General features: G+C 30.6%; 1 protein-coding gene and 1 long non-coding RNA gene across 2 annotated transcripts in view; one reads left to right on the plus strand and one right to left on the minus strand.

The window, feature by feature from the left end:
• Positions 1-2,099: 2,099 nt before the first annotated feature.
• LOC136979754 (uncharacterized) lies at positions 2,100-4,302 on the minus strand. Its single transcript, XR_010881439.1, has 2 exons — positions 4,025-4,302; positions 2,100-2,605 (listed from the first exon to the last, which is right to left on the minus strand). It is a non-coding gene; the product is annotated as an uncharacterized lncRNA (long non-coding RNA).
• LOC136979746 (terminal nucleotidyltransferase 4B-like) overlaps positions 4,247-20,635 on the plus strand; it is an 88,325-nt gene continuing 71,936 nt past the window's right edge. The window contains exon 1 of the mRNA XM_067275769.1: positions 4,247-4,811. Within this exon, the coding sequence (XP_067131870.1) occupies positions 4,480-4,811 (332 nt within the window). The 5' untranslated portion in view covers positions 4,247-4,479. The remainder of the gene's footprint in view (positions 4,812-20,635) is intronic.

Consider the following 20,635-nt stretch of genomic DNA (forward strand, 5'->3'; position numbering starts at 1 on the left):
ACAGCTGAATTCACAATTAATGCAATATGTAATAATTACGTTTATAGACTATGTTTGTAAGCAGAATTTATTATATATATAAAAATTATAGTAATTGGTTTTTATAACAAGTTAACAAATACAAATAACATAAACATAAATACAAAAATATATAAAAATAAATAAAGGTGTATTCATTGTCTAAAAATAATTATTTTTATTGTGTACCAGACAGAATTAGTATATGGGAGTACTAATAGTGCTTTCATTGTTAAATTATGTACAGTACAGTTGCTACAAAATGTTAACAAGCACAAAAGTAATTGTAATAGGCTAATGGCTTTAGGCAGCTATTAATAATGCATGAATGCTTATTTTCACACACACAACTTCCATCTCTTATTTGTTTCTTCTATCTTGTTTGAGAATCAAACTGAACATACAGAAACTATAATCTATTTCTTGTAAAGCATAATCAAGAATTGTCAAATATATTCTCTTATATGAAAATAAATATTAAAAATTGAACAATTTTTGCAAAGATTTTCTTACCATATTGATTAAACAAATAGAATGTTTGACAATATCAAATTTATATAAAGTTTTGTGCCTATAAGAAACATGCTAATAAAATTGTTAAATTATTACTGGTAAATGAAATTGTCAGACATAATAACTGATGCTTTTGGGCATTCAATGTTTATGTAGGAAAGAAACTGTTTTTAAAATTTTTCATTTGTAAAATTTTCAGGTTTTGATAAATCGATAAACAAAACAACTGTTTAGTACAAGCCAACAGTTTTATTGAAAACCAAGAATGAAAAACTAACAATCCTTGGCTTCCAACAACTAAACTGATACCGAAAAGCATTTCTGAAATTAGGGATAAAACATATATAGTAGAATTTCTTAAAATAACTAAATTTAAATTAAAAATAGATAAAATAATTATAACACAAATAAAGTTTTTAAACGTATAAATATACTGTAAAATTTAAAAAAATAATAATAATAATAAATGTTCATTATGTAAATTTTGAAACAGTTTTTTATAGAAAGAAAAAAATAAGCAAGATGTGTATGACATGAACAATGCTTGGGTATAGTTACCAAGTTTATTTCATTTCTCTTCTTTCTGTAAGAGATTATTTTCAAAATTTGCATAATGGATATTTATTATTTTTTTTAAAATTGCTTACTTTATTTATTTTTGTATTTTAGATGATTTTTTCATATTCTTTCTATTGATATAGAAATTTATTCTGATATAGCATATTCTGTTGAAATTGTTTTGTGTATTTGAATTTATTTGTTCTATTGTAAGAATTTCTGTTGTATGTAATTTAAAATATTTTCTGCATTACTCTAATCTGTTAATTGACTTATTGGAAACTGGTTAGCTACATATTTGGCTGAAATTTTTTATTAAGTGTTGGTAATCTAAACTAAGTACTTAATGTGGTGAAATGTTTTTACTTTATCATTATATTTGATATGTCTTTTTAATCTTATCATAATATAAAATATTCAAATTACACTAGACAATGCAACTTGGTACATTTATGTCTGTTTTCCGTTTTTATTCTCTCGTTTTCCAACAAGTATATCGTGTCTCAAAAATCAAGAAACACATTTAATGAAGCTAAGTTACTGTATATTTCTTAAACTGGTGCTAATCTGATCGGGAGGTAAAAAAATTCAATCTTAACCAGTAGAGACTGCAGCGAAGAGGTCCTCACACGTTTAGTTAGTAGATACAATTAATTTACATTATTATTATTTTTTGTGCTGTGTCTGTTCTATACAATTTATAGTTTGTGATGTGCTAATGTTTCAATGTTTAACTTGAAATTTGAATATTGTAATTTGATTTATATGCTCGGATACATTCCCTCTTACTTTCCCAATCATTATTTGCAAGTATGGGCTGCTGGCTAGTCTTTTAAAGAGCAGAGTACACTGTATGTCACATATTGATCAGAAATCTGCATTGAGTGGTTAAATGAGTATAAAGAAACTATATTTTCTATGAAGTGAAACTACTTAGGAGAGAAATGTTCAGGAATATAGAAATCTATAGTCCTAAATATCCTTTTGAAAACTACTCATTAATAAAATAGTTATTGATGTTAAAAATATTTATTATTATACTGAACTTTAACCAGCAAATTGTTTATTCTTTCTAACATTTTGAGCCATCTTCAGGATATCATACAACTGAACAAATAGACTATTGGAATATAGAACATTATTTTTTACATAAAATACAGGCCTATGTTCAAATTTGTAAATTCAGACACGTAGGAAGGTTATATTACATTTTTAAAAATAAATGTATACATTCTAAAAAGAAAATAATTACATAAAACACATAATTAATACAAGTTTGTATGTTTCATGGACAGTATTACGGTTTTAGGATTGAATGTTACTATGCTAGATACCTGCCATCAATAAGCAATTAGTGTCCTTGTGGTTGATGCATTGGCAGTTCTTCATATGATTGTAGATGGTTTTCTCAATTAATTTTTCCTGTGGATTTATGGTGGTGCGTAGGAACTTTGCCTTCTCAAAATGCCATGCAATTTTGGATACCAAGGATTCCAACATTGTATTCATTTCTATTCTGTAAAGATAATACACTCTTGTATTAGTAATATGGCATTAAATTGTCACAAAATTACTTCAGAATTAAAATATAAGCATTAACTAAGTTTGCAAATGAATGTTTAAATATTTTGGTTATGTAAATATTCAATTTACTAAAAATTTACTGAAAAATTAATGCAACTAATTAAGATTATGCATAAAAAGGTTATTCGTTTTTGTATTAATTATGACGATAAATATCCAAATGTGAATTTATTAGAAAATTGTTCAAGGCAGCCATCGAGTTGTCACTATATAAATAATCTAACTTTTACGTAACTGGAAAGCTTACAAAAATCTGGCAAAACTAAATATTTTTTTTCATTTGATATATTAATATGTAATTATAAATATCTAAATCAATTCAATTTAAAACCTTATAACTGAGTAATAAGTCTGAAAATTTTTTGTTATCCGGGTGATTTAGAATTATTTGTATCATAAACTTAATACGAATTCTTCCATTTTAAATGCCAAAAAGGAACGATGCATAAACGGAGAGAACTTCTCATATATTTAATTAAATTTCGCACCGTACGTTATCGCATCTTTTGCAGTACTTGGCAATTATAATCAAAGTTCTGCTCGAGAAAACGTCAAAAATTTTCGTCCTCACACGCGGGCGTAGCCAGGAAGGGGCACGGGTGGGCATGGCCCCCCCAGTTAACCCGGTGCCCCTCCCCAGAAAATTACAGCCTCTACTAGGTTCCCCCATAAGAAAACCCCGACTACGCCAATGTCCTCACATCCATTTTTATTTAAATCCCAACGAGACAGTCCGCACTAACAAAGTATTTTTGTCCAACTACCTGACAAACGAAAGAAGACCGACCGACGCAGACGGTACGAAGTTTCAAAAGATTTCGGTCGTCGGCACTCTTCACTTTCCCACAATTTTGCCACAAATCAAAAGAACGATCTCGATAATATTACTTTACACCACGCAAACCTCCATCTACGAGACTGTTCGCGGATATTAGATTTCGTAGAAACGCCCAAACTAGAATAAAAAGTCCGAACGGTTCCGCAAGTCCAGATTTCGCTCGTTCTTTCGGTAAACACAGAAGACATTCGTACAGAATCCAATTCGACAACATTGGAACAACAACAAAAGTTAAGCCAGCGGGGGATGACGGCAACCATTGCAATCTACAGTCGTGGGTAGACATCCTTTACCAGTTTAACATCTTAGCACGGAACAAGAAAATTATACGTAAGTGTTTCGCAGTTGCAATAAGTTTAGACGGTCGACAACCCAACGGAAGGAAAGGTGTTTGGGACGTTCACGCGGAATCCTTTTACCGTTTTCCTATGTAATTTAAATATGAATCGATAAGCGAGTTATCGGATAATCGACCAATTAAAAATCTCTTTACGTTATTAATCGATTAATTACCGGTAATCGAATAACGAGTCGTCAATGGGGATCGATTTAAGAATCCGGAAACGGACACGTCACACGGGTCGGAGAGAATTTGCAGCGCGCCACCCGGAAGACGAAACGGAAGGTGGGAAACGGAAGAGAAAAGGCGTCGTTTCGGAGATTTAATCTTATAAAAAAAGAAAAAGAGGAGAAACGGAAACGACTTCGCGCGTCGGAGCCGGTGCTGCCGCGTAGGAGTGTCGGGGGCGCCATGCGCGCCGGGTGTTCGGCGAGGCATGTTGGGTGCGAGAGACCGGTCGTCCCGGAGCGACGAGTTTGGTTTGGATTGAAAACGATCGCCTGTACCGACCGCCGGATTTTTTAAATCGCACCGATCGTTTCCTTTTCTTTTGTTTTTTCTACGTTATCGAGCGCGTTCGACGACGTTACCCGACGAGACGACATTCGAAAAGTATCGGCACGTGTGAATGGATCCCACCATCGGTTGGTACCAACCCGAACAGTACGGACCGGCCTTGGAACTGTGGACGAGAATTTGGGAAACACAACGGGGCCTGGAAAACGTCGATCTGAACGAATTGCTGGACGGCAACGGGGCGATGGAGGTGGACAACGGCAAGAACTCGGCCAATAAGTCGGAGGCCAACGCGTCGGACAATTCCTACTTCAACCGGGCCAAGAGAAAAAGAGACAATCGCGCCAGCACCTACGACTTGAATCGGAATGTCCATCTGATCGAGAAATATGGCGGAACCCCTTGGAGGGTGGAAGGAAAGAAGTACGTCGGAGGAATCCTCGGGTAAGTCGCTCGCCGTCCCATCTTCTGGCCCACCCGCTTCCGTCCTTCCCACCATTTTACTTCCAATTCGGCCTTCCCCCTTTTATCTGCCTTCTCTCCGCTCGCCGGCTTCGTCTTCCGCCGCTTTCTCTCCCTTCTCCCGTCGTCAGCCACGGGTTCGATTTCCTTCCGATTAATTAATTATCGTCTCTCCTCCGCGATAAAAGTTTCCAACCAATTCGAATCGATTCGATGACAGATTAATAGACCAGAAATAGAAATGTGGCAGCCGTTTGCCCCGGGCGATGTGCCTCCTGTGCCTACCGATAACGTTATTACGGATGCCGGTTTCTCCCTTTACCGTTTTCTCCTGCCTTTTTTTCTTTTGTCCCGCTCCTCCGGAAATTCTCTCGAATTTTATTTTTACGCCCAATTCCGAAAATTTTACCGATAGACGTATACGTTTTGTTTGTTTGTTAGTTTTCCGTTTTGACCCTTTTGGATTTTAAATGCTACTCCGTTGTCCGGAGGGAAAGCCGGCCTCTCCGGGGTTCGTCCCGCTCTCCGTCCCGACGGTCCGCAGGGGATCTTCTCGCCGGGTCTGCCAGAACCCGGGGCAACGGTTACCTCACCCGGACTGTGGGATTCGACTTTCTCGCCCTCTCGCCTGCGGCCGGCCGACCGCTCCGTCGGTCTTTCCGGCACTTCGGATTCCATTTGGAGATTACCGTGACCGGCTTTTCGGAAAGTTACGGAATGCAAAATTATTTACGGATTACGTCGGTTCTTACGGGCCGAGTAGAAAAAGTTCTAGACCGTGCCCGTGGCGGTTCCGTCATTTTCGAGTTAAAAATTTCTCTCGGTTTGTTTGTTTCTTCCCGGAATGCTTTTTATCTTAGTTTACGTTTGTCGAGGACGAGGTTTTGCGTCGATTCTACGGAATCCTTGCGTTGCGTGACGACGACGGATTAAATTTATAAGAATGCGAGGCCGGCGGTTTGCGGCGTGTTTAAAAATCGAGTCGGTTTTGTAAGTTTACAAGTTTTTAAATATTGTCTCGGGTTCGGACGGAGCGGGAGCGGCAAACCTCTTGCCGGTTGGCCCGAAAAGCGGCATCCGAGGAAAAATCGTCCTCGGGCGTTTAAATGTCTAAAGGTGAGCGTGCTCGTCGTGTGGCACGTCGGCTCGGAAAGGTTTACCGTTCCCGAGACAGAGCATTTCTCTTCGTCCGAAAGTTAGAATTCAATAATGCATAATAATTTTGGAATTTGTAACGTTTAAATGTGTGGGACTCTGTGCCGAAAATGTTAAATATAACAAAATTATTGCTTTAATTGTGTTGCACTTTGATGTAACGTGTTTTATTAATGCCCTTATGAGATAGGTTTAAGGAATTTTTTAAGTTTTTAACAGTACTGCAACATAATTACAATGTACAGTACATGCTTTATCTAAGTACCTTATCTGTTTATAATTTCTCTTCATTATTTTATATATATATATATAATAAATATAAATGAAATATTTAAAATGTAGAGTTTATTTTATAAATATTATTGTGAAATTGGATTCTAGTTAACAACTAAAAAGGATTTTAAAATAATGGCAGTTATTTGAAGCCAAATATTTACTATAAGCTTATCAGCTGTCAGAATTTTCTAGAATTGTAGCACTGTTTTTAAGTTTCATTAATTTAGTATTATCTCTTTATGTATGTATACAATTTTTATAAGCTAAATAGGCTTAATTGCATATTTTCAGCAATTAATTCTGTTATCTAAAGATATCACATTGACAATTGACATATGTGATTGATAATTTTTTGATTAAAAAATAAGTATTATAGATTAAACCTGTAATTTTAATTGTTAATGTTAATATTTTGTTATATTCATTCAGTAAGTTTTGGTTTGATTAGATATATTTTTTTTTATTGCATAAATTGATAAATTTAATCTACATTAAGCCTACTATTTTTTCAAAATATACATATAACACACTGTTATTTTCCGATAAATTTTATATTGTGATTAATTATAATTTATAAGTTGATTAATTTTTAAACTTTAATATGGAATGTATAGATAAATATAAAAATGTTGATTATGTTCGTAAAATTCACTTCTAGGCCTGATTATAAATTCAAAAATAGTTAATTGAGATGACAGAGTTAAAATTTAATCACTTAATGGAAGATATTATGATTTTTAAAATGATAACAAGACATGATTTTAAGTGTAGTAAACATGAAGCAATGATAACATAATTACTACCTGTTTTTTTAGGACTAGACACACCAAACTGATGTATTTAGTAGGTTTGAGTTTGATGCTAATTATTTCGTGTGTATTTCTTGTTCATAAATATCAAACTATTTTAACGTTCAGTTTCTTTATTTTGTTTAGTTTTTTCTGTATAATTGATACGTCAATATCTTTAGCCTCTGCTCGTTGCCTTAGAGGAAACGTGTATCAAATACTTTTAATTGATTGATTGACCCAAAATAGACTGTTTTCCTATTTGATAGAAAGTAAAACTTGTTATTGTTTTTTCTTCAATTTTTATTTTATAGGAATTTTTAAAAATATTTCCATATTCTGCTTTTAAATGTGCTGCGGAGTTTATTTCTCGATAAATTAATCCTACGCGTATTGTAATATTGTTTGACAATAAAGTTGTAGGTATACATACTAATTAAGTAACCCACTTTCTTAGTTTATATTCGTTTCACTTCGTGTTTGTTTCTTCACTATCTATTATTTTTAAGAAAGGAATACGAATTATAAGATAATTATTTTATATAATTTTTGTGCGGCTAAAATAAAACGGCATTTTTCTAACCAAATTAACCGATTTAAGCAAATTATTAATTAACGTAATCTTTTTTACCTATTATTATTTGAGAAATTAATATTATCAGTAATCTTTTAGTGTGTTGTCTTACTTTTATAAATTATCTAATAATTGTAAGCGAATATGTTAATTATTACTTTCTTCAAATCATACAATTAACAAGCATAAATGTGCATTTGTTTACTTCTTTCCTGCATTTAGTGCAACTTTTCGTCGTTACGAATAACTTCTCTCCGTTATATGGAAATAATTCGTATTAATCCTACGGGAAATATTGCGATCGCACACCTATCAATTTATATGTGAAAAATTGAATTTGATGATGATTATATTTTCTTTATTAATATGAATTAGATTTATTTATGTTATAATAATTTTTATTTAACAAATTATGTAATATTCAGTTACTTTTGTAGGATTATAATAGAAGTGAAGTGTGATTAGAAAAAAAAAACACCTTTCCAACCATGTTAGGGTGATTACCCTAAGTTGCAGGTTAAAATAATTTTCTTCTCTTACTAAGTGTTGTTTTTGGGTAGTTGACTGTTAACTATTGTCAATTGCATCAGAGGCCATAGCTTTTACCATATTGAAAGGGATTTGTCATTTATGCTTAGGTTTAGTTTTGTAATCCTTTTGGAAAGAGTAATTTTCAGCTTTGAAGTGTGTTATCTCTTAAAAATATTATGTAAAAGTACCGGTTTCATATAAGTAATAGAAAATTTATTATGAAGATCTTTGAGTCGACAAAAACAAATGCATTTTATTAAATTTGAAAATGTTGAGAAAGTGATGTTTACAAAAGTCACTATTTTATTAATTTAGTTTTAATTGCATTTTTTGATGATGGGTTTGTTGATGCTTATATGTTATCGAATAAAACAAATATGCTTTTTGGACCGGTGTTTTTAAATATAGTTTTTATATTCTTATTACTTAATTAAATTTATGAAAATATCTAATATTAATTTTTACTTCTTAAAATAAACTATTTCTTTCAAAAAGTAATTTTGTGAGATAAATATATTTTTAATAATAAAAACCTTAGTCAGAATGTTTAATGTTATAAAGAAATGTATCCATATAGGAAATGTTTTTAATGATGCATGCGATGCGATAGGATTCGAATATCTATTTTAAGAAAGTCGAAATGCTTATAACAGAACATCATTATTGGCTAATATTAACCAACCTAATTTTTTTTTAAAGAACATTTAAAGATTTGACCTCAGTCTGCAACTTGTGCTTTTGAGTCTCAAAATCCTTTACTGTGATTTTTTTAATAAAAATTTACACAGTAGCAATGATGCAATTATTGCATTTTTAAATTATAGCATATATGACACGAATTAATTGTTACAGAAAGATTTTCTGTTGCATTTTTATAAAATAGTTATCTTTATACATGTTTGTTGTTATTATTTATAGGAATTGTATTCCTTACATGTTCTCTCTTGGATCATTGAACAAGATTATATTTAAATATAATAATAAAAATGAAGTTTATAATAAGTTTTTGTTTAAATTTAAGAAGAATGTCATAATATTGAGAGAGATTTATATTTTTATGTTTTTAAAATTTTAAAATTAAAATACTAATTTACTTTATTTTGTAATAAAATTGTAGCAAAATGACATTTTATGGATACAAACACTTGTTTTGCAATACAGTATTTGTTTGTGGCAAATGACTTTATCTTTTCTTTTATTACTAAGAGAATTGTTTGTGATCTATAGGCTAATTATCATTATGTATGATTCTTCTAGCAACAAAAAAGAAAAAATTACATTATTGTAAGTTAATATTGGATGCTCCAAAAGTGAAGATGGCGAACGAGAATTTGAAGAAAGTATTTAGTGGTCGAGTATAACGACTAGTAATACCGAGATATGTTAGAACAAATGATTTTATTCGGTAGGAATCTTTTGATGCCTATTTCTTAATCAAAAATACTTAAGCAAAGTCAAAGTATTTTAGTGGTGATTATTTTGCATTTGTGACATCTTTTGAAAGTTTGTTTTTTATGTTAATGGTATTTAAATTTTTGATTCCATATCAGATATTTTGAAATAATATCCATTTGATAACTAAAACCTTCAAAGTTTTGAAAACTTCTTAAGCAGTTTTAAAGAGAATTTTTGCATCAGTATTTTGAATTTCTGCAAATCTTATATGTTTAACTCAAACTAATGCCAATATTTTTTGAAATTAAAATAAAAAAAATATCATGCAATCATTCTTCTTGCATAATTAATTAAAGATTTCTCAATAGAATAATGCTAATATTTATAATTCTAACTCTTTTAATTCTTTTATGAAATTCTGCTGAATAAATTCTAAATAAAAGCATTTATCACCTTTAAACTAAATCTTAGTTTATTATAATAACTTTTCTGTTAAAAGCCATTTTTGAGTTATTGATTATTATGTTTGAAAGGAGTAATTTTAGAGACTGATTTTACTTAGTTAATGAAAGAATTTAATAATGATAGCTTAAAATTATTTTAAAAATCATTTGTTTCCATGTTATGTTACATTATCTACAAAAGAAGAAATCTATACTTTAATTATGATGAAAGCTTATTTGTTTTTTCTAATTTTGTAATTAATATAGCTTGCTTGTATAGAAATTCAAATTTTATTTTATTAGGAACATAAATTTTAGCAATTGTTAAAAAATTATCTTCATAATTATGTTTTCTGTTTGATTTGAAAGACTTTAAATTAGTATATTGCATGAAAAACATTTTTGATTTAAAAAAAAGTCAATAAAAAATAGAGAGATATTGAATTCTGCCGAACAATCTGACACTGATAATTTTCCAAGTGATTCAATACCAATAATTGTTTTTATCCGTAGTCTGAAAGTGTCAATGATAAATGTAACCTGAAAGCTGATTGGTTTAGAGAATATTCACTTTCTTTACTAATCATTTAAATTAAAATGTAAAGAAATAAAAGTATACAGATAGATCTATAGGATTTTTTGGATTCGGATCCTGGGCAGTTATAATTGTCAGGTCTGTCTAGCCCGGACTCTACCTCTGTTTAAAAAAAATTTAAACATATCTTGAATAAATTTATAATAGTACAGAAAAATCTCCAGATTGGAAAAAAATTTCCAACTGGCTTGAAATATCATACAACCTGTCAACATTGTTTTGACGTTGCCCGTCGTTTGCCGAAAACATGTCTGGTTTGAGAATTTTTTTATACAAGCAGATTAAGCAAAAGCATCATTACACTGCTGTGTGATTGGTCAAAATAAGATTGTGCTAAGAATTTTTTATTATGGTTTTTGGATCTGAACTTTTCAATAAATATCTTTATTAATTATAATAAAAATTGATTTTTGTTTATAAACAAATGAATATTTACTATCATCATTACTTATGCAAAATTTCATTTCACTTTCTAGAGAAAAATTATTAGCATTTGGTAGCTTCACAAAGCATTTCTAGCATCAGAGAATATATAGAGAACTTACCTGAACAATGCACTAACTCTAATTCAAAGTCCTATATACAAATTTAAGAACAAAATATCAATGCCTACTGTCGTATGTTACGTATCTTATGAATACGCATAACAATAATCATATCATTTTGCTTGAGCAACAACATGGAGCCTAAAAACACAATATAAATCAGATGATTAGACAAACTTAGAAAATGTACTTTGGTTGTGACAAATTTTAACCAATCATAATGTAAACTGAAGGTGATTTTGCTTATTCTTGTTGTATAAAAAGATATTTGTGTTCAGTTTCTTACAAGCAGCAAACCTACCAAGTTGGCACTTGCCAAAAGTGAGAACAACTATACATCATGTGGTTGTTGGTGGCAAATCACATACTCTCTCTACCATGGGTTAGACTGTTTTGCAGTACAGTATATCCATCACCATGTTTGAATGCCTGACATAGCAAAACAATGTGAAGGATATGCATCAAAAAAAAGGAGAGAGGGTATCAGTTTGCAAAATGAACTGATACTGGTATATCAGGAACATTTCAATATACGATATATCAGATAATAGTCAGTTACATATCTAAAAAAATAAAAAAGCAGCTAAATGATGTTAAAAACACAGTTAAGGAAACTTCTCAAACATCCAGTTAGGCTACAAAAGGTACTTTTCTTAGAGTGAAAACTTAGAAAATCCTAGCATTTTCATGCTGTAGGTTCATATCAAAAGTCTTCCAACAGCCTTTTGTTGAGTCCTGATGATGGGTATACAGCTCAAAAGTGCAAAAATTTTACAAGAAGTAACCATACTAAAATAAACTCGTTTATAAATTTTTTCTAACACCTTGAATGTTTTTGAGATTGACACTCATATTTAGATCTTATCATTAAAAAAAAGACCCTTAGAAAAACTTCTACTTCCACAAAACACTGGGATGAAATCAAAATGCACCCAAACCTGTTACCGGTGTTGTCGAAAAGATGAAAAAACGAAAAATCGTGAATGTTTTCGAACTTAATAGTTCTTCAGATGAAAAACGGAAATGACGAAATGCAGAAAATTAGAACATCAAAGTTTAAACGGAATTTGAACAGATGTCTCGTTAAAATCGTTGTGTTGGACATGCGCATTCGATTCTATTTTTCTGTGTTTTGTCACTTCCGTTTTTCGTCTGAAGAACTATTAAGTTCGAAAACATTCACGATTTTTCATTTTTTCAACAACATGGTAACAGGTTCAGGTGCATTTTGATTTAAGACCCTTAGAGTCTGGAATATTTAGAATAGATTTGAAAGAAGTTTGTTTTATGATCACTGGGGTTGAAAGGTTTTTTGAATGATAAAATCTGAAAATGCGAATTAATCTTGATAATATTAAGGTATGCAAAAACTTCTAAATTTAATAAGTTTTAGGTAAGGAATTATATAGTGGTGTTACATTGTTTTATAAGAAGATTTTACTCTTAGAAAAGCTGCTTGAATTGTATTTATAGTAATATAAATTAACAAATCTGTCTGTAATTGATTATAAATTTGAGTTGTAAAGTTCAAAGTAGTAAAGTATTTAGTAGAAAATTTATAACTAGTTATCAATTGGTAATTAAGCAGCTTGCATGTCATTCATTAGTTTCTTTAATTACATTTTTTATTTATTAAGTTATAACTATAATCAGTTATCAGATATGACCTATTAGATCTTATTTTCAGTTTACATATTCTACAAATTTATTTCATTTTCACACATTAAAATTGCTGATTAAGCTTTTAATAATTGGTATATAAAGCAAAATGATATAACAGCATTATAAAGCAACGATAATAAATTGCAAATGACAACTGGATAATTGTAAAAGTTCAGATTTTATATTGTTTTTAAATTAAAGTGATTGCGTCATTCTGGAAAGGAGGAATTTTGTTCTAAATACTTTTATATAAGGATTCGATGTTTCATCATACATAGCCTAAGGCGCTCTAAATTCGCGTCTGCGACTATGCAGACGCGAATTTAGAGCGATTTAGTTTTTGCAAAGGTAAATGTGCACAAGCGAGAAGCGAGAAATAATGCTGGCGAGAGCGAATTTCTGGTTCTCGCACATATCTGACAGGTTTTGATATTTATCGCGTCTCGCTTCTTCTCGCCACACATTCTCGCTCGCTCGGAAAATTCGCTCTCTTGCGTCTGCATAGTCGCACCCGTAGAGAGTTTTCGGTAGCAGAGATGTTTGTGTATAACATAAGCCTCAATTGCTAGATCATTTGTGGTCTACACAGATAGGATTGCCATACATTCCAAGTTTTTGGGGTTTGTCTGATTTGGAATACGTTTTCCCAATTTAAAACTTTATCCTGGAATATCCCAATTTGTCTATTTCTATCTGAAAATGTTCGGATATATTAAAAGCAATCAAGAGTTATAGTTGGTATGTGTTGTACATGCATACTGCATACATTATCTACCCTTATATACACACCTTTAGGAATCTGTGGCACAAACACAGATTAGTAAATGTTCATATACTGTTGACCTTGTGTAGTGCTGTGTGATAGCTTCAATATTATCGATTCAAATCAACCGAAAATCAAACAAATGCAGAAATCAATCTTTAATAAAATTATTTGTGAAAGAATGATATTTGACAGAACATGAATTTTTGTTTCTTTTCACAAGTTTTGGTTCTTCTGGTCATGTCAACATGTCCACTTGTGAAAGATGTGTTAAGGATTCATAGTGAGAGTCTATATTGGTGATGTCAAGGAAGAATCAAAAAGTACCACTGCAGGCTAATCTAATTTGAATCTGGTGACACATTAAGGCATTGGAATTGGATATTGCTATGTTAAATGAGTGGATGAAAGTCAAATTCTGTATTTGCTCCGAGAACTTTAATCTGTGCGGGTTATTTAGGCAAAGCCAGGTCATGCGTAAAAGTTTTAGTCAGAATTCCACAATTGTTATAGACAGCCCTGATCATCAGTTAAAATGTTTTTGGAAAGAATGTGTTTTGATAGACATTTTATTTCCCTGTTTGAAACATTTGTCTAAAGATTTTTTAAAGAACTTGGCTTTTAATTGTATTGACAGTAAAATTTTAATATTCAAAATAACAACTTTACAGAATTTTAATGTTGTAAATGAAATTATTAATTATCTTAACTATACCAGTGTTCCTTAAATTTTTCTAGTCTACACATGTTCATGAAAATGGAAAATTTCATATATCCCTAAAAATTTATAAATTAAAAAGATACTAAGAATGCCGACAAACCATTTACAATGATTGATAACCATTGATTTTAATTAATTTGCAATTTAAAGTACCATCATTTTTATTTTAGTAATATAAATATGATGTTGGCCAATAGAAAAGAAAGATTAAATTAAAAAAACTGAACTCAGACCTTCAGAAATATATTGTAATATGTAAAAAAAAATTCAAGTTAACAGTTTTATAGACTCGGATTTGGAAATTTCCGAATTGCCTATACACGAGCTTTTAAGTTGCAGATTTAAAATGAATTTTGTAGCAAAATTGAATAATTTGTAAACTGTGTCGTTGCATGTATGGAACGTCTTATTTTGTAAATATTCCGTATCTTGTTCGACACACAAAAACGGCTTTCTTGCCCGACGAAGGCCCCTTAAAGTGGCCAAAACATTTGTGCATTCATTAAATTTTATGTGCTGGAGTAAGTATAAGAGGTGTGAAATGTTTTTAATCAACAGTTCCAGTTTTTGAGTGTGTTTAGAATTTTGTAGCTATTTCTGATTTTTTCTCTTGCGTCTTGGAAATGCTTTCTGTATCTCCGATTGGGAAGATTTATTACATAATTTGTTTTTTTTTTACAAGAAATAATTTCTATTGAAAGTATTGATTTTCCATGCTACTGAATTATAAATAGCAATTAAAGTAAGGCCTTTCGTGGAAACTTTTATGGGTTAGGAATTAAAATGTCTGGATTGTCTGCAGTTGAGTAAATTTAAAATTTTGATTATCTAAGTAAGGTGTTTAGAATTAATTGTTATAGTGTTTTGATTTTATAGATTAAGGACAATCTTTTTACTTTTATTATTCAACTTCATTAATGAACTACAAAAAAGGGCCAACTTCGAGATTGTTTTTAATTGTGTGTAAGTTTTTTGATTGTATTCATCTGTTATTTTTAGAAGTTTTACTTCGAGTTGCCGGCTGTTTTTGTGGTTTTTGGACTGGAATAAAAAGGATAAAAATAGGCAAAAGGACTCAAACTTTGTATAGTCTTAATTTTCATTAATGAAATTGGTCAATATAATCCTGGGCTTGGGTGTACTTTTATTATTGTTTAATAGATTTTTGTTTCATATTGTAAAAATAAAGAAATAATATTTTTGATGTTAAAAAAGTAATATTGCTTATTGTCGATATTTCTTTTGAATACTCTTGTTAGAATAACTGAAAATTTTTTAGAATTACCGTATTTTACGGACTATAAGACGCACCTGAATTTTGGAGGCAATTTTTCAAAGAAAAAAGTGCACCTTATAGTCCGTAAAATACGGTATATGTATTTAAATTCTGTGTTTAATTTGTCAGTATGAAGAATAACCATATACATGCATGTATACTATTAATTACAATTACATACTATTTAACTAATTTTTGGGTATTAAATTAGAAAAAAGACAATGAAAGAAATTTAAATTCAAACATTCTTCTTTTATTTTGTTATTAATGTCTTTGAATATTGTCTGTATCCTTTAAATGCTCTAATTGTTTTAATTTTGTGTTCTTCAGTAATCATATTTCTAACGATGATACTAAAATCAACTAAACTATTTGAATTTAAGCAAGCTTTATTTAGTTTTAATTTAATATTTATGTTTAAGATTTTTTAATTGAAATTTAATCAAAACCAGAATTCATTAAAATTGTAAATATTTTTAAATTCATAAGAATATTTTATTTTCCATTTTAATTTTATAAATTATAGACTACATTTTATATTATTTTTCTTTATTTATTCTTTCCTCTTTCTTGCTGTTGTTTTTATTTTCCCCTAATATAATTTGTATAAACTCATACAAATTTTATTAGTAGAATTATTATTGTACTGTTTATTTCTTTCAATATCTGAAATGCATTGAAATTTTGTTTTTTGCATATATTCTAAATGATCTTTTTTTACAAATATAAACACCTTTACGAAATTTGATACATTACAGTAAAGTTACAACTGCCATACGACGTCGGGCTAAATAGTGACTATAATAATTATAAATTACTGATAAATTTGACCCTATGGGGTGGCATTAGGTGCCGTCTCATATTAAATTTAATAATTATACAGGTACTCCTCACTTTACGACCTATCTGCTTAACGACCGTTTGCACTTACGACCGATCGAGTTTCGACCTGCAATTCGGGGAATCCCCTTTCTCTGCTCGAGTGTCGGTCGGTGGCGAATGGTGACATGCACACTAAGCGTACTATAATAGGCTTGTGCGTACTATAATAGTCTTTTTATGAATAAATTTGAAGTTTGTTGCATAATTGTATAATTTTACGACGATCCTACATTCCCGGCGCAAGCTCCTCGCTTATCGACCAATTCGCTTAACGACGTAGTCGTCGGAACAGAACTCGGTCATAAAGTGAGGAGTACCTGTAATTTAATTGAATAATTTTATAAATCAATTGAAGACACAGTCTGTCCGAAATATCTTTGGTAACCACCATTTATTAACTTCACGTGTTCCAGAATATAAACCTTTGACAACCAGACCTTCCAGACTGTATCTTCAATTGATTTACAAAAAATTACCATTCGACAAAATTATACAATGAATAGCGAGGTTGAGGCCGAAGTTTTAAATGCGAAAACGTGTACGTCGAACGTCGAGCGTTGCTTTCCCGTAAGCCTAGAAGTTTGACAATGGCATTTGGAATGTTCGAGCATGATTGCACTGACTTTCCAAATGCCATTGTCAAACTTCTAGGCTTACAGGAAAGAGGCGCCAAACATCTGCCGTACACATTTTCGTGCTTAAAACGTCGGCCTCAACCTCGCTAATAATTTTATATTAAACTGGAAGAAAAGAATCGTCCCAGCCCGGATGCCGCTTTCTGCGTGGATGCATTGCCAATTATGCTAGTGTCTAATATATCAGTAATTTATAAGTATTATAGCCATGATCTTTTTTTTATATCCTAACTAGTTTGCAAGTTTTATGCAATTTATTAGATTCATTCATTTCCTCATTACCTATGTTTTCTTCATCGTAAGTCTAGTTGTTGTTGTTTTAATAAATGTTTTCAATACTAGCTCTTATTTTCAGTTTTGTTTTTTTGCTTAAAATCAACATTTAGTCAAATGAAGATTGAAAAATTCTATTGTTGAATATTCCATTGTTTTAATCTTTCAAATTTTAGAAAGCCAGAAATTGGTACATTAATTTAAATTATCAGTAAAACATGAACATCTTTTTGTAATCAAACCCAACACATAAGATGAATAATCAGTTCTTTTTGCTTCGAAAATTTTTCTCAAACATATAATGGAGCTTCATTTCATATATCAAACTATCTGCACTTCAAAAAGATGTTTAACCCTCCTACTTAATTTATCATTAACAGTGCATTAAAGTGTAAAAATACAGTTCTTTTATCTTAATTCATCATTTACAAACAAGTGCATTATAGTCTGAATTCTATGGTTTGTTTTCTTGCATTTTATTTTCATTAGATAGCATTTATAAAGGAGTTTCAATGTATCATCATGTTCAAAATTAATTTCAAATCTCCTTCAAATTTATTATTTAAATTTTTTTTAATTCCCTGACAATAACTGTTATTTACTCTGGCTTCACTGATTTTTTTTTTTCCTTTTGAAATGATCATTATTTTATTTTGTTATAGGTTTTGATTTCTAATAGTAGTCTAGAATGTCTTTATATTCTCTCTCTTTTTTTTTTTTAAATTAATGTATATTCAAAATAGATGAAGTTTCTCTTTGTGGTAATGATATATAGCAGGGATGGGCAACCTGCGGCCCTGGGGGCCGCATGCGGCCCGCATTCATGTATTTTGCCGCCCGCGACGCATAAAATGTGAATAAATATATCAATTTCCCAGCTGAAGGAAGTATGCAACTAAATTCAAACGTTATTTTTATAACTTATGTATGTGAATAGTTTTTCCCGCAATGAATTTAGTAAAAATTAAAACAAGAAACCGGCTAACAGACACATCGGAACTAGTTTAAAACTAGCAGTGACGAATATTTAACCAAATATTTCCAATATATTACGTTTACATCAGTTCTAGAAGGTAAATTAAGTATACCTATGCTAATTTCTAATTATATACGAATAAATAATTCTGATTTACCAACATTTCTTCTCTTTCTCTTGTATGCGGCCCGCATCAATTCAAAAGTCTTAAAATGCGGCCCTTACATAGAAAAAGGTTGCCCATCCCTGATATATAGGATAAGCAAAATAAATTTTAATCAAAGTGTAAAGTGATTTAATAATTCAATAGTAGTAATAAAGTACTGTTCAAGTAAAATATATTTATAAAAGAGCTGAATAGAATTCCTAGGGGTTTTTTTTTTTTTTTTTTTGTAGTTTTAGGCCCTTTACCGCTCTGAGAGCACAAAAAGGCCAGAATTCCTAGGGGTTGATTATTAGTTTTCACTAGAGGAAACAAATAGCCTACAAGAAAAGAAATAAAAAGAAATGAATTGACTAACAAACGAAAATTAAATTAGAGTTATATATAACAGATTATAATGAAATTTTAAGCTATGGAAATTTTTCATGAAGAATGGGAATGGAAGTTTGATGCTATATAAAAGCATATCCCACAAAATGGAATCAACCCATGAAAAAACCACCAGATTGCAGAAAAATCAAAAGATAAAACAGCAATTAATAAAGTTTCAATTAGAATAAGTTTGAGGTTTCTAAAATTTTATTACTTTAAATATCTTTTTACATAATATTTGCATAACAGTAATGAACTTAGTAAGACTGATGAGAAATTATTGTGTGTGCATCATGCATCATCCATTATATTGGAAGTGAGTCTCAAAAAAATTGATAAAAGTTGGTAGTCTTTAGCTAGAAAAGTTTGACAACACTGTTGTAAAGCTGAGTTTCTGATTTCAGGATTTCTGTTTCCAGTTAGGAAGAAACAAAAATAGGAACTATACTCAAACATGTTTTGTGTATATGAATTTCAATCAAATTGGCATACTGCACAAAAATAATTGCACGAAACACATTGCACATATAAAAAATCGCACAAAAAAGACCACACAAAAACAAGTTTGAGTGTATTCATTTAGTCTTAATCAAAGACTAGTAATTAATGAAAACAAAATACAGTAAGACTTCTCTGACTGAAATGTCTGTAACTGATATTTTGTTAACAAAGAAAATGAAGCATTCGATAGGTCTCAATGAAACAGCATAGAGATTTAACGTCTCCAACTTGAATTTCTTAACTCAAATTTTCTCTAAGTTGAAATTTTTCGTGGTTTCCTGACACCAATTTATGTTACTTTCAACTCCCCTGACTCAAATTTTAATGTTTATTCTATCCAAAGTGATCCTAATTATAAGATATCCATGAAATTATTAGACAGTTAGGATATCTATTTTCCAATACCAATTTTCAGATAGTGTTTCAGTCCAAAACAAGAGGTCTTCTCTCTCTTTACCTCAACAAGATGTATTGGTACCCGCAAAACTGTTTGATTCCATTGGTTTCTGTGAATGTTTTGCTGAAAGGTATTACAGGGCTGTTTAAAACAAAAGAAAAACTATCAAAGATTCTTTATATAATACAAAAGAAGTAAAAGTACAAATCTATCCAGAATCGACATTTTTTACTCTGTTGTTTTCTAACTCGAATCATCTGTAAGTTGGAAGTTTTTTCTTTCCCCTTGGAGCATTGAGTTAGAGAATTTTTATTGTGTATAAAAGTATTGAGAAAAATGAAAACCAGAATGAGATTATAGCAAAGGAATATATCTTACATAAGTTGGTAACGGTATATATCACAAATGATAAATAAATCAAAAACAAACGATGAAATCATTTATGTAGCCCAAAAAGTAGTCAATGTGCCAAATGATTTTTTACATGCCAAATTAAAAACAGGTAGCCTATTTTGGCACAAATTAGTCAAATCTTTTTATTTGAGGTATAGTACATAATATGCATATAATTTACGGTGGCAGCCATCTTAACTTCTGTCTTCAGCCATTATGAATCTTGCTGCACTAGTGCTATAGTGGCTACCTTAAAGTATCAATAGCTTAGCTTAGCTGTCTTTTCACAAAGTGACTTTACAGGAAATGTGTTCAATGTATATTTTTAAAGATTATAAGTGTATAATAATGGCATCTTGTGACAGTTCTTTTAATAGAAAAGCTTTACAACATTGCACAAATTTCAAAATATTAAAAAAATAAATACATAAAGATCTCAATGTTTTAAGGAAGTTTATGATTTTACATTCATAAACGTCCTTACATTCAT

Source organism: Centruroides vittatus, unplaced genomic scaffold (genome assembly GCF_030686945.1).
Source record: "Centruroides vittatus isolate TY-2023 unplaced genomic scaffold, ASM3068694v2 contig_634, whole genome shotgun sequence".
NCBI lineage: Eukaryota > Metazoa > Arthropoda > Arachnida > Scorpiones > Buthidae > Centruroides > Centruroides vittatus.